Source organism: Habropoda laboriosa, unplaced genomic scaffold (assembly GCF_001263275.1).
Source record: "Habropoda laboriosa isolate 0110345459 unplaced genomic scaffold, ASM126327v1 scaffold175, whole genome shotgun sequence".
In the NCBI taxonomy this organism is placed as follows: domain Eukaryota; kingdom Metazoa; phylum Arthropoda; class Insecta; order Hymenoptera; family Apidae; genus Habropoda; species Habropoda laboriosa.
Genome location: NW_017100347.1, coordinates 1217195 through 1232079, shown reverse-complemented (window position 1 = coordinate 1232079; position 14885 = coordinate 1217195). Strand labels below are relative to the sequence as shown.

At 33.1% G+C, this 14885-nt stretch overlaps 2 protein-coding genes across 2 annotated transcripts in view; one reads left to right on the top strand and one right to left on the bottom strand.

Annotated features, from left to right (window-relative positions):
- Positions 1–50: 50 nt before the first annotated feature.
- Positions 51–2848, bottom strand: LOC108574552 (pleckstrin homology domain-containing family M member 1). The gene is made up of 4 exons (XM_017937161.1): positions 1849–2848; positions 1147–1794; positions 312–947; positions 51–212 (listed from the first exon to the last, which is right to left on the bottom strand). The coding sequence occupies exons 1-4, from the start codon at positions 2545–2547 to the stop codon at positions 51–53; spliced, it is 2145 nt and encodes a 714-aa protein (XP_017792650.1). The 5' UTR covers positions 2548–2848.
- A 3804-nt stretch (positions 2849–6652) lies between these two features.
- LOC108574551 (serine/threonine-protein kinase PLK1-like) overlaps positions 6653–14885 on the top strand; it is a 38663-nt gene continuing 30430 nt past the window's right edge. The window contains exon 1 of the mRNA XM_017937160.1: positions 6653–7339. Within this exon, the coding sequence (XP_017792649.1) occupies positions 6653–7339 (687 nt within the window). The remainder of the gene's footprint in view (positions 7340–14885) is intronic.

Below are 14885 nucleotides of genomic sequence, written 5' to 3'. Positions count from 1 at the left end.
TGTAAATACTCTACAAATAAAAACCTGTAATTTATTACAAATTGTGTTTATCAATTTGTATCAACTAAAAACGGTGCATCATCTAATGATAAATCTGTACATCCCACATCTAAAAGTGGTAGGTCCATTCGTTCACGTTTGCGTTTACATCTTGGACATGGTTTATTAGCATTTGAACATTCTGAATGAAATACTGCATTACAAGATCCACACTAAAATCATACAAGTATAATATTTAATAAATTATCGAGCCAAATTTTATTGTAATTATGGTTTATGTCTGATTATAATAAAAAATAACTGTAACTTACCCTATATGTAGAATCCATATCAAAAGGATAGATGACTTTCGGATTATTGCAAATTTCACATATGAATCCTTTCTGACTACAAAGCCAACAATTTATAACATGATTCCTTGCAAACTTTACTACTTTTTGCAATTGTTGTGCAAGGGTTCCATTAGCTATGTCGTGAAGATCGAAAATTGAATATTGATGAACATGTTCGTATAAATAGTCTCGAGGTGTAACTTTTTTCTGTAATGACTCAATTATAGGTTCACGACAAGTAAATAAATAAGCTCTCAATAAATTTAACTGAATTCGTAATGATTGCAATTGAGCCATAGTATCTACAGCCATATAAATTTGTGGATTTAAAATTTTAAAATCCAGTAATACTGAACAATTTTGCAGGTATGTTGCAGCCTTATTGCAAACAGGATAGTGCTTTAAATCCCAATTATAAATTACTCGTGATGGAATAATATACTCGTTTTGAGACATACATTTTGAACAATAATAGTTGCCAGTGTATGAACAAGTATATATTTTTGAAAAAGTCATACCAATTGCATGATCACATTCAAAACAGCTATAATTTTGTACATCTAAACCTTTTTCCCTAGGAAGCTTTTCTAATTGTTCATCAAAGTTTATTTCAGCCTATAATTAAATAAAAAATAGATTAGTGCTTACATTAAAATTATTACATACTAAGATAAAATTATTTAAAATCTAATAAATTTTTTTAATTATAATGGAATGTCCAAAAGAAAGTAATATTTTTATTATACCACTTACAGTTAAGGTAAATTAACATATAAGTCATATAAGAAATATTCAATATTTAGCAACATTATACCTTATTTTCTGATTGAACTTCAGTTCCATCAATAGATAATTGCTTTTTAGGGTATCTTTTTAAAAATTCTTGAAGATCTGTGACTGAAGTATTTCCAGCAGATTGATAGCTTTGAATAAGTGAGTCATATGTGGGTCCATCACATGGAGTACGAGGTGCATCTGTTCCTGAATCATGAGATGTTACAGGTGATGTTAAAGAAGATTTACAATCTTCAAAGGATGTAGACCATCCTAATTTTCCAATTAATGAATTTCCTACTGCAGTTGAAGTAATATCATGCAAAGTGTCATGATTTTGTACAATGTTTTCAATTGGTAAATTTTCAACATCAAGTATTGTGTTAATTTCTATATCATTTTTTGGACTATCATTACTTGAAAATTTATTTTCTACTCCATCTTTTTCTTCTTTTTCCTTTTCTTCTTCTTCTTGTATATTTTGCTTTTCTTCTTCCTTTAAAGGTACATTATTTGTTGAATCATTGGTCAAGTGATCTACATCAATATTACTTGATTTCTTATTGGCTAATATGATTTTTAAAGCATCATCTTCTGCAATATAAGCCCCATTATTAAGGGCAGATTGCGATGAATTAAAGGAACTAAAACTACCAATAGAACTAGCAGTTTCAACTTGTTGTTGTTGCTGTTTTAAATTTATCGGCATTGACTGCTGTTGGTCATTAGCCAGAGTTTCAACTTCACAAAAATTTTCTTCTTCTGTTAATTCTGTAGTTATCGTTTTTGCAATATCAACTGCACTAAATACTGGACAAGATTTCATTGGTGGTGACCATATACCTGCTAATAGAAGAGGTGTATTTGACCAAAAATTTAATAAACTGCTGTTACATGCAAATTCAAAGTGAATGTTATCTAAATTTTCAATGAGTCTTCGTGCAACTTCTACAAGGTCTACATCTCTAATGAATGCAGACTGATTATAATATGGTTTCAAAGCTGAGTTGTCCCTTCTTATAGAATAAAAGTAGCTAGCTAGAAGGCCTTCGTTTAAAGCTAATCGTATCCAAGCTCTGCAATATCCAACTTCTGTAGTAAGTTGGCTTAATCCTTGTATTTGGTCTATAATCTGCCGATGAGAGAATACCAGCAATGGACCCCAAAAACTTGGCTGTGGTACAGCATCAAAATCTGGACCACTTAAAGCTTCTGTTACTCGATTTAAAAGACTATCTTTTAAGCCGTGTAAAAAAATTGCTTCTAAAATGGAGCACAAATTCATACTTTTGTCACAATTTTTTATTGTGTTGTTCTCTTCCATGCCTTGTGCATATTGTATTTCCGCCACACACATATTTAACTGTGTTTGCAATGCTTCTCTGACTATTACGTTTCTGTTGCTTGTCATAGAATTGACTGTTTTCAAAAATGAATTCATCTTTCTGAATTAGATGTTCCACAAGAGTTGTTATTGTCTTATTATAGTTTTGTTTTTCAAGCATCTTCGTGATTATAATAGAAGAGTTACCTAAATTTTACAAGGTAACTCGATGCGATCATTAACCGTGGTAACAGAACGTGATAGATATTACGTAAATTATGTATATACACTTCGAACATTACGCTGATACTGACAAAGAAACAAGGAAGTTCTGCGAAAAGGAATGCAAATCACAATGCGATAAGTGAGGCACGCGAACTTCGAACCAATAATGATGCATGTCAACGTTATCTCTTTCTTGTTGAATGCACTAGACTAGGTTACATCACACAAAAACAAAACATTAAAACTAATTTAATATGTATTCGATTTTAAAACTTTCGATTATTGTTGCAATGCAATTAAAAAAAAACGTCTTTCTTTAAAGCTTTTAACGTAATCATGATTCAACGATATTTCTGTCACTTCAAGATTTTTCGCTTGACAATAGTACATATCACAACAACAGATCGCGCTGCAATATGTGCATTTACGCAAGGTGCGTTAGTAGGTGATGCTCTTAACTTTTTGATATATGAAAATGTATATTTTTGTAAGACCTGTTGTGTAGAATTTCACACGTGTAGAATTTCTACCGGAAGATTTAAGGCATAAAAATCTATGATATCACGAAAATAATTAGTAACATTACTGATTCTTGCAATTTGATTCATATTATTAAATCTTAAAATCTATGTACTCAATAATAAAAGACTTCTGATACGGTATTGAAGACCGTTAAAGTTAATTAAATTATTGATTTGTGAGTTATCTATTGGTTTATTAATTATTTTGTATACAAACAAAAATTCTGTGACCAGTCGTCCATGCTTCATGATCTAAATATTAAATCTGTGTAATATAAGGCCATAGTCTTGATTAGTGACAAACACTGTTTATTTGATTCTGTTCGCTAAATCGTGTAAGAATCTATGCAGGTAAATACATGTTCATTACTGTCATCCTGTTGAAACACCACCCGCTATCTCAAGTATTATTTTTGGTTACATGCTTAATATTTATATTTTTAGCAATTTGCTCAATACAGTACATGTTTGCTCTTATACACGCAGAATTTGCATTAAATAGGCAACCTATATCATTTACATTATATGTCATACCTAAGTGACGTCTGTCTGTGATGAGAATTAGCACGTCGCATATATAGGGTGTTCGGCCAGTCCTGAGAGAAATTTTAAGACGTGATTTTAGAAGCCAAAATAAGACGAAAATCAGGAATGAAAAAATTGCGTTTGAGGATTCGGTTTTTAGTTATTAAAAATTAAAAATATCCCTGTGGCCGAGCAAACCTCCCTACATCAAAGAATACAGGGCACGTCAAGATACAGGGATTCAAAATCACACAATTGCTGTAGTTAAACCATACTTTTAAATTTAATACCTTCCAGGATACATGGATTTAGATTTTCATATCTCACTTTGGAGGTTATTTTCATCCCCTAAATATAAAATAGTGACGCCACCTATGATTTTGCACAGATTTAGTTTATGTCATATTACTTCGTATAAAAAGTTGTGTATTGCGTTGTATGTAACATTTTTTTATCTATATATGTTTTTGAGTTTTACTTCACAAAACGTGAATTTTCGCTGTTGAAAAAAAAGTATCTAGTATTTTCGAATTTTCTCTTGGATAAGCGTCTCACAATCAGCGCACGGTTCCTCGTAAGTTTACAAGAACATGAAACAAGAGTAATTTCAAAACTTTGCGTAGTATAATTCACTATTGTTTGCCAAAAACAAAAAAAAATAAAAGCAATAAAATTAGCAATATCTTTCAATTAGTTATCATATAAAGATTTTTCATTACTAAACTCCGAGGTGTAAAGAACTTCCTCTATAAATTTACTTAATTACATGCTACTTTTTATATGATTCATTTACAATAATTAATGAATACAAATTATGTGCTGTGATAATTTTGCATTTTAATTTCGATAAAATTGTTATATCTTTTTCCATGTTAACACCAATTCATAATTATTGAAATAAAGTTAAATGTTCATATCCTTAAAAAGGACTATCGCTAATTTCAATTTGTAGCTAATTCCAATTTAAGAAGAAAATTTAAATTTTGGCTGCAGTTAAAATGTCAATACAATAGGTAATAGCAGTTTAAGCACAAATAATCGTCAAGATGGTGTACTTGCATAAAAACAATGATTAGATTCGTTAAATTCCATTTTTCTACACGTTTGGCGTTCATAAAGTAAAAAAATTTGATCACAATTCTGATTTAAGATTGTCTGTTTTGCGATCGAGTGCTACTACTTTCATAACACCAAAAAAAAAAGTCCCTAAAGTGTACATATGTATACCGACCAAGCATCTAAATGCACATAGAAGGAAAGCAGTTTATAAAATATATAACAGTTGTTGCTTTAGATTCTGTAAGCAAGTGTTCCTTCCTATACCGCTCCTATATTTAGATATGCACTTAACGCATCTCAAATGTTGGAACAGGTATACCGTGTGTGAATGACCGAATACGCATGATGGGACGATGCGTGTATATACTTCGTTTGACGGAGGTAGAGTTCTGGTGTGGAAGAAAAGAGAGACGGAGAAAGCGCAACAGAAGCGAACAGGCAGAAAGAAGTAGGCAGATTGAACACGAGGACAACGAAGCGAATAGTAGAATCAGGGCTGTAGTCGTAGCATTTACCGACAATTATCGCCCTTACGAAATTTTTATACAGAAAGTTTACATTATCATCTTTTCAAACTTATTTTTAACGAAATTTCTATTTATTACGTATGTTTTTAATATGTAAACGCGTCATTTACCAAATATCGATAAAATACATCGTTTACCATTTACCGTGTGTAACTTCATGGAAAAGCGCCGTGAAATGTGGAAAGAAATTGAAAGGCATCTGAAATTTTAGACTTCTATGAGAATACATATGTATTTTAAATTAAACGACTTCCTTCCTGCGAGAAAAAAAAAACAGTGCACTGATGCCTGCGTTTCCTTTTTATACGGCACTCGAAACAATACGCGTTCTCACGACTTACCACATTACAGATATCTTCACATTGTGTTGAATTTATAAAGATACGCGATTCGCGGAATAAGCGATATAAAATAAAATAAAGCGATATTAAATGTAATTATGCACCATTGAAAACGAAGTTATTTGTTGAGACTGTATTTCGTTAAACGTGATATAATTTTTTATAGTATTCTTTCACAATTTTTCCTTTCTTCCTTGAAGTAATACAATATTTTTGTAAAGCTTCGATTTTATTCGTTTGCCGAAAACTAGTTCCTCTTGTTAATCGATTATAATTGTAAATTACGAGGGAGAAAAAATCTGAAACATTTGCGTTTAATGGAGCAAAGTATTAAAGAGTATTAGGTTTTATCGACGGCACTGAGAACTCAGGTGGTGGAAGTGGTGGGGAGGATAGAGACAGAGGGTGTCGGTCGTTCTGTCGGTGCGCGCGGAACAGTGACCATCGACTAGTCAAGCGGTTGGGTTCAGTTGAAATGTTGCTGGTTCAGAGATGAGAAAACGCGTGCGTTTCGTTTCAGCAACAACCTTGTAAATTTGTACGCATCTCTGAATATCGTAATACAGTTTCGTACAAACGTATTTAAAAGCTGTTCGTCCTGTAACGATACAGAGACAAGTCGGTTCGCGTGTTTAATGTCGGGACGCTGTTATCGAACGATCTCGGAGTGCACATGTGCCATGGATGTGAAGGAGTAGGCGTTATCTGCGTTAAATGTCAAAATCGGGTGTAACATGACATCCCACGGTACGATAGAACGCGAAAACAGAGTGTACAAGTTGGTGGAAAAACGAGTCACGAGAGGAGAGAAGAGGAGAGAAGCGGTGTTGCCTCTATTCAGGGTGCGCTAAATAATTGATTTTTCACCGAAAAGTGACAAATACATCTTTCAACAAACGCTCGAAGTTGTTAAATGAACTTAGAGCTAGATATGTTACCTTCGAACACGCTCGAGGTGGAGGTCGGGAGTTCGTCGCCTTCGAGAGAATATGAAACGACCAGTAAGAGTTTCCTCCTGGAGACGATGCCCGGTGACTTGCATACCGAAACAGCAGCTTGCTGTTTGCTAAAGACGGGGGTCGTTGCTCGATGTCAGGAGGAAAGTAACGAGAATGTCAAAATTACCACGGAATCTGAATGTTCGAAGAAGAAAGTCGCCGTCGAATCAGCTGTTACTGCTAGACTCGACAACGATCGACCGCGTCAGAGTTTTTCGAAGAGTTCTGTTTCCCTGCAAAGTCTCGTTCGTCGAAGGAGTCGTAAACACGGCGCGTCTTCTTTGCCCTTGGACGTAGAGCTCTCCTCGTACTCGTCCCATCCTAGCTGCCTTCTCGACAACACACCGAAAGAGAACGGTGTCAACGGTTACAGAAACGACGAGGAAACAACATGCATGACCACGCGTACATCCACGCTTATTTATGCTTCTTCCGCGCAACTATCATCCAAGGGAGACAACAACGCGCAGGACCTTTCGTTGTCGACGAACAACGTCATGACTGTCACAACAACCACTAGCACTAGTAATGTTACTTCTTCGGCAAATGGAAGCCGCCTTGGTAATACCGCCACATCTTTAATAAGAACAACCAGCGTCATCACGGCAGGACCGTCCACGTCTTCCTGGAGTAATTCCGCGGAGGAGGAGTTGGATTACGTTGTTGATCCGGTTCAAGGAAACGCTTACTACAGAGGGCAACTTCTCGGCAAGGTAAGAAGTGTAGGCAAAAAAAAAACAGACACCTGTCGTTTCCCTGTCTATTCTTATCAATTCTCCTTAATCTTACTCTTACAATATTTTTTATTCCCCTGTGATTAGTTGCTACTTGAAATATCTGTATAATACAGTCTATTATTTTGATATTCAGGGTAGCAATTTATATAACGGGTGTACTAAAACGTAGAATTAACTACGATTGATGTAATAAGAAGAAATAATTCGGAAAATAATTCGTGCAATTCATTGATGAAAATTGTGAGAATAATTGTAATAAGATTCATCGCGTTTATGTCAAAGAACTCTTCGTGTTTATGTTAACTATAGTTGAGGCTTGTGTCCGCATAAATATACAACGCTGTTACGTGTAACGCTTGGTAATATGTAAATCCTAACGAACCGTTAAGGCAAATTATGAACAATTCAATGAAATACTCAGTGGTTGTTTTATAAACAATATTGAAATTTGAATAAATTAAAAGTTACATTATTGAAAAAAATTTGAAAATATTTGAAAAAAAGAAACTATAATAGATATTTTCTATATTTTCTCGTAACACAATTCTTGCCGATTATATTATTTCCAGCACTGATTTGCTCTAACTTGTGTATAATGTCGAAGATTTAAACGTTCTACCGTGAACACGCTACAAGTAGGATTAGCATGCGTGAAGATCGTATATACACAGTCGCGTTGAAGGTCCCGTTTTTCGCGGCAAGAATGGCATTTTAAAATGTAGAAACTGCGTGTTAAGAAATTAACCTAACCTGTTATTAATACTGTTCTGTTGCATAAACAAATGTGTAACTTCATTGTTGTTATTGTAAACAGCTAATAGATGATTCAATGAATAAACATACTTACTTATATACATACATAGGCTTCAAAATTAAATAATTAATTTTATTATGTTTATTTTATATCTATCCATTCGTGATGTAACAATGTTTGCATACTTGTTTATTGTACGCGTTGCTCGTTACTTTAGAGCTTTTTAAAATGATCTTACTAAAATATAAGTGCTATTGAATTTGTTCAATTATATTTAAAGGGTTTTTGATAGAAGTATGCGTTACATGAAACACTGTGAAAACAAATTGTAGTAACAATTATGTGAAATTTGATATAAAAATGGAAGATATTTTGTAAGTAAAGAAAATGAAAGTGTGAAATAAATTGTAGTGACAATTATGTGAAATTAGATTTAAAAATGGAAGATATTTTGGAAGTAAGATTAAAATATTTTTTTCCTTTTTACTTAATTTCAGAAATTTTCTAACTTTTTTAACATTGTGCAGCTTAATGTAATACTGCTGTAGTGTTATTCAAAAATTAATTGCTTATATGTTTTAAGTATTTGTAAATGAAAATTACGGCAATGTCTGTTTTAAAATTTGTTCAATTCTATTATCTTAATAGTTTTTAAATTTACACAAATTTCATTATATTTGCTGTAATAATATTGAGACTACGGTGTGATGTATAACATTTGTTGTCAATTACCATTTAAGTCTGTACCTTGATATTAAGGTTAGTAGTGAATGTTTACGTCTACTATTTGCTCTAATTGCTTCGAAAGTTATATTCAATATTCAAGGTTCATCCTTCCTTACGTTATAAATATCACATCAATTATAAATAACCTTCGATTAATTCGATAGTTGTTCAAATATTTCTTTATTATGTATTATTCATTTTCAATTCAACAACTTCCATTCAAATGATCAATCGAAAAAAATAGTTGCAATCAATTAGAGACATGTGTAAATTTAACAATAATCGAAATGTTTCATTGTTACTATGAAGGTATAAATTTTCACACTATTTCATAAATCTTCATACTTTCGTTGTAGAAAGAATTAATTCTGATCATTCGAATTATTACACAACGTAAATTTTTCAAGGACAATATTAGTCACTCTAAATAGTCACCCAAAAATTTATGATATTTAGGTAAGAATATTTTGTATGGGTAGTGGCTCAGTCTTTTCTCTTTTCCCTTTTTACTGCATCCTTATTTTGTCACTTTTGTAAGCAACGCACTTTTAGGTTAGGCTTATACCCAGCTTTCCGTAAATCGCCATGATTTGTTAAGTGTCATACCTAAATCGAAATATTGTTTTAGTAATCATTGTTACTTATAGGATTATTTTGTTGCAACAATTTCGATCTTACACTGGTTCATTTTTATTGAAATGTTACAACCTTGAAAGTAGAATGTTTTTAATTTTGTTTCTAACCTCGTGGTTCTAACTTGTAATTAATTTTATTCAATAGTTTATGTAAAAGTTGCATATTCGTCCGTCGACGTTTTCTCGTACTCTCGATGCACGAAGGAACAAAAGAAAGTGAATCACTGCTACACGTGTTCGTATAGCAAGAATTCTAACGTGAAAAACGTTCAGAGAATGTTGTGTCACCATAACGGGACATATTATGTGCATCTGAAAAAACAGCTGTCATTAACGAAGAACTGCGAGAAAAACGGAATCTTCGACGTGTAATCGAACAATATAATATTTCATAAGATCTCATGTCGAACCTGTCTCATTTACTTCATCGTGAAGATTTATCGGTAAATTTTTTTTTTCAATCTCTATCATTTCCGTGCAATTATAAAATTATCTGCGAAAGTGAAAAAAGAGAGATACACAAAGCGTGGTCGTTATATTATGAGTACGTACTGATGATAACTACAGTTTGTATTTCAACGAAACTAATAATTAAGAGGTTGATTTGTTTGATTTAATTTTCAATTTATATTAATTTCTCTTTTTATAATAGAAATCTGCAACACTTCCTTGTGAATATAAATTTTCCTAGAGTCGTGTAAACAATTGAACAACATAATTAATATATGTCAATTGTCAATTAAAATATTATACACATTTTGCATGCTTTTCGTATATTATAGTTACAGGATATAGAACCGGTTAATTGATTACGAATTTTTTACAAAATTGAATGTTATTTGTACTCTGCCATTAAAGTCAAATTTAATTTTGTGTTTAATTTTATGAGAGCTCCTGTTAAATTTATCAAACAATTGGCAAATGTATATGTGTTGTTATATTAACTTCAAACAGACGTTTGACCTAAAGCAGCGTTGCGTTTAAGGTTTATTTAATGAACGAGTATTTAAACGTACAATGAAGCAGATCAGTCACGGTCATTTAGCATGCATAATGTGCGTGTCAAGAAGCTTGCAAGATTTGAGCTTGTTAAAATATTTAGTCGTGGTGACAGATGTTTCTTTAATCAATAATACTAAAATGTTCTAAATAAAAAAAGCAAGCTAACGTCTTTATTTTTTATGCAAAGGTTAGGTTAGGTTATTTAGTTTTTTTTTATCAATAGTAGTAACGTGTTTTTCTCCGCGCAAAGGTTAGGTTAGGTTATTTAATTTTTTTTATCAATAGTACTATAATGTTCTAAATAAAAAGTAGTTAACATGTTTTTCTTCTCGCAAAGGTTAGGTTAGGTTAGGTTATTTAATTTTTTTTTTTTGTATAAAATTTTCTATGTGTATAGAAAAAAGGTAGTTTTTTTCACGTAAAATAACAAATTATGAACAAGTTGATGTTATCGCATAAACGGATATACGAAACAGGTTATAAAAAGGAAATATCAATTTCCAAGCATTTGAAGCATATTTCCCGCATGGATTCTTTTATTATATGTATAATGCAGTCTTTCTCATGGTCCTGGCAAAGTAATGTCGTGACATTTGGCAAGCGATATTTGGAGGAGATTCCAAAAATATCTCAAGAGCATCGATGCGGATAGATCGGTATCGATTCACCGCTGGTAGGAAGTATTCTCTGTCTCTGGTTGGTTCGATCGATCGGTAGCAAGATGCGACTTTACGCGGCTTCGCGTCAGCAAGAAAGAGGAAGAGAGAGACGGATAATTTCAGAGAATGTACTCTCAAACTGTATCCTCTGCTCGAGAAAACCGGTCGTCGTTTCGTCATCCCGATTATCCGCACCAAGTTACTCGGACGTTACTTCGTCTGACTTGCATCTTACATTAGAAATTGAACTTTCAGTTAACCTTACTTTTCGATGGCTGTTTCGTTAAAACTCAACTGATATTTCCACATTTCTTGTATCGTTACATTCATTATTTTCGACTGTTACATATCAGTAACATGCTCGAGCTTAAAAGTCAGAACCTTATATCTTTTGTTGCAGGCAAATAACTGTACCTGATTTAATTGCTAAAAATGAAATTACATGGATTCGCCTTGATTTATTATTTATAGAAGGGGTGCTTCGCTATTCACTATGTTTCTCTATATAAAATTAAAGGATTTCTAAAAAAAACTCGACAAGTTATAGAATATACATAGAATATACTTCACGATTTTACAGCTTTCCGTAAAACGAAATGACTTAATGTGGCACCTCGTTGTATAGTGTTTCATTTGAAAAAAGTAAACTTGACCTTGAAATTTATCCCACTACTTCACTCGCGAAAAAAAATATTCATACAATATGATGTCTTTCATCATATCAAATAACTTTTGTAAAAACATTTTTTCGATAGCTTCAGTAACATCTGAGATATTCCATCGTGTTCAGTTAAAAAAAGACACCCTGTACATACGAACTCCGCGACACTGTTTCAGCTCTCCTAGGTATATGTATTGCCAAAACTCATTATCTACATGCGGTATATTAGTGCACATTGTTCTGGTAAATGCCTTTTCCAGTACATAAACGTTTTGCGCAAAATCTAAAGTTTCATTGTAGTCTACACTTTTAAGAATGTTTAAGAATTTTATTGCCTCCGACGGATATAAGAATGCGACAATTGTTTGACATCACCACTCGATTTGACAATTTTAAAGCGGCAACATCGGATTTCTGAAGTGGGTGTTAAACTGTGCTAGTGGAACAAAATGCCGAGTGGAAGGCATTTAACTGCTGAAGTAATTGGAAAAATTCAGGTTTTTAAAGCAGTAGGACACTCTAATCGGGAGATCACACGAAGAATTAACCCTAGTCCTCGTGTAAAAAGGTGGTGTAAAAATAGCAACCACGGATCGAGGACGCCGGTTAATTTTAAGGGAGGTATTCTAATTCATCTAAATCTGCTCGCAGAATCGACAAAGCTGTCGACGCTTCTGCAAGTGTGCGAACAGTTCAGTGAATTATAAAGGCATCTTCCTTAATTACAAAAATGAAATTAAAGAAAAAAACTGTACTATTACGTAGTCACTAATTGGCCCGATTAGAATTTGAACGGAATCATATGCTAACTTGGACAGCGGAAACGCGACGAAAAGTAATTTTTACACACGAAATGCGTTTAGGTTAAGATGGATACATAATATACTTATTTTTTTCATGATATCCGTAAAGAAAATAAATTTTTAATTCATCGGTATAGTAGGTAAGGATCAGTGATAGTTTGGGGTGCGATTTCTTATTATACATTAATTGAACTTGCCATCTTCACAGTTGCGATAAGGGATAAAGGCACAAATTCCAGAAGCGTTCGAGCGGGATGTTTATCTTAGGAAAGTGATACGTTGTATGCGGTGCGCATGCGCAGCATCTGTTCGCCTGTTCAGTGTCTGCGCGGCGTCGAAACACGTGTATCATGGTGAACTTTTTTTTCCAAATGTTCCTGAAATCTCACCATCATTTTGAAAAGCTTATTTTACAGGTTCAAGGAATTCAACGATACTTTTTTTAAATTGATTTATGGATGGGAACAGCGTGAAATCAATAGTTGAAGCTTTAGCAGCGATTATTGTTATATTTGTTAATAATAAATAAAATTTTATATACATATTTGGAAAAAGCATTTCTTTAGCTTTAAAATGAGCCCAAGATCGAAGCATTACCCTTAAATAAAGTCGTAGGTCAGTTTTTTCTCGAACAGTTCCTCTGGGACTCCCTTTCTCAAGAAAAAAACGCATTTTTTTTCTTCGCATTCACACATACACACACTCACAGTTTGTTAAAAGTAAACAGCTTCCTATGACTTACATCTAGTTACTAGTCTAAACACGCTTGTGCCAACGCTGCATCGCAAAATAAGGTGCCCCTTTTTCCTGTGCGATATTACAATAGTATATGCATTTACATGTGTCGAGTAAAACGCAAGTAAAATACGTGATAGAGAATATTGCTAATTTTAATATTTTTTGTAAAATATAGAGGTACTACGTTATGAGTACTGTTTAGTGGTGCAGTGACCTTTACATATGTTAGAGGTTAGCTATGTTATGAACGTTTTTAACAGCAATGCCATTATACCACGCTTTTGTCAGACAGGTCACTTGGGTGCACGAAACTTCCTTAGTGGCTTATACTTTACTTTCATGGTACATGTCGTAGCAATTATTTGTGCTATGCAAGGCACCCTTTCTTCACATGCAGACATGCTTGTGTACACGTGTCAATGACATCTTGCGTCTTTCACTGATTGGTTCGCATTCGTGTGTTCGGTGTAACTATGAGTATAAATTGAACGGATGGGCTTCTTCCTCTCCTTTCTCTGTTCCTCCTTATTCGCTCCTTTCTCCTGTACTTCCTTTTTTTCTTGATAGGTAATTCACATGCATAAAATATGTAATTCTCATCATTTCTATGCAGGATGGGGTTCCTCATACCTATCAAGTTAATTTCATAGCTGGTGTTTCCCTGGTAATTCATTTTCTACATTAAATTGTATAAGGTATAAAACATATACTATCCAATTAAATTTCCTATAATTTGCTGTCTATGTTATTTTGAATTGTTATTATACAAGATATATGTTAACGTTGTTCCTATGCATTATTTAATTGTACAACATATCAGTAAAAAAACATACTCTTTATCTCTGTTTTTATATTTTTTACTGTTTTACCTAAGCAATCAATAATTAACCCTGAATTTTTTAATGATTTTCAACAATAAATTTTCTCATTTTAACTGCATAATATAATTAATAACATCAATAAACGTAAAATTTACAAGAAACAATCTCAATATCTGAGAATTTAAGAGCTACTTTATAGCAATTTTTATGAAAATTCTGGAAAAATTATGTTCTTGTAATATACACCTTTAAGACTGATATTCAATGATTATTGTTGCCCTCTGTGAGGGAATATACGAATTTCTAACTATCTACGAATTTGTAATAAAATAGAGATTAATATTTTTGTACAATACTTTATTGAACAAACGTCTGGAAACAAAAAAAGTAGACTAAAGACAAAAGAAAGACCTGTCTATCCAAGTTTTTTCTACCTTTTCTACCCATTCTCATCTCGCGTGACTAACCCTGGGAGTTAGTCAGTCAGGATATTACTTCTGACCTTACAACATTAGTAACCCAAGGATGCTTGTCAAACATTGTGTCATCGTTTGATTATCTTGTTTCTACGTAATAATGTCGCGATGTCTGTTAGTGATCCTTAAACTATACAGTGATGAAGCGGACCTTCAGGCACTTTTTATCTCTAAAGCACAGCAAATGATTAGAGAAAGGACAGTTGAATTAACTGATCATAAAGGAAGGGTGGTGCAACCAATGAAA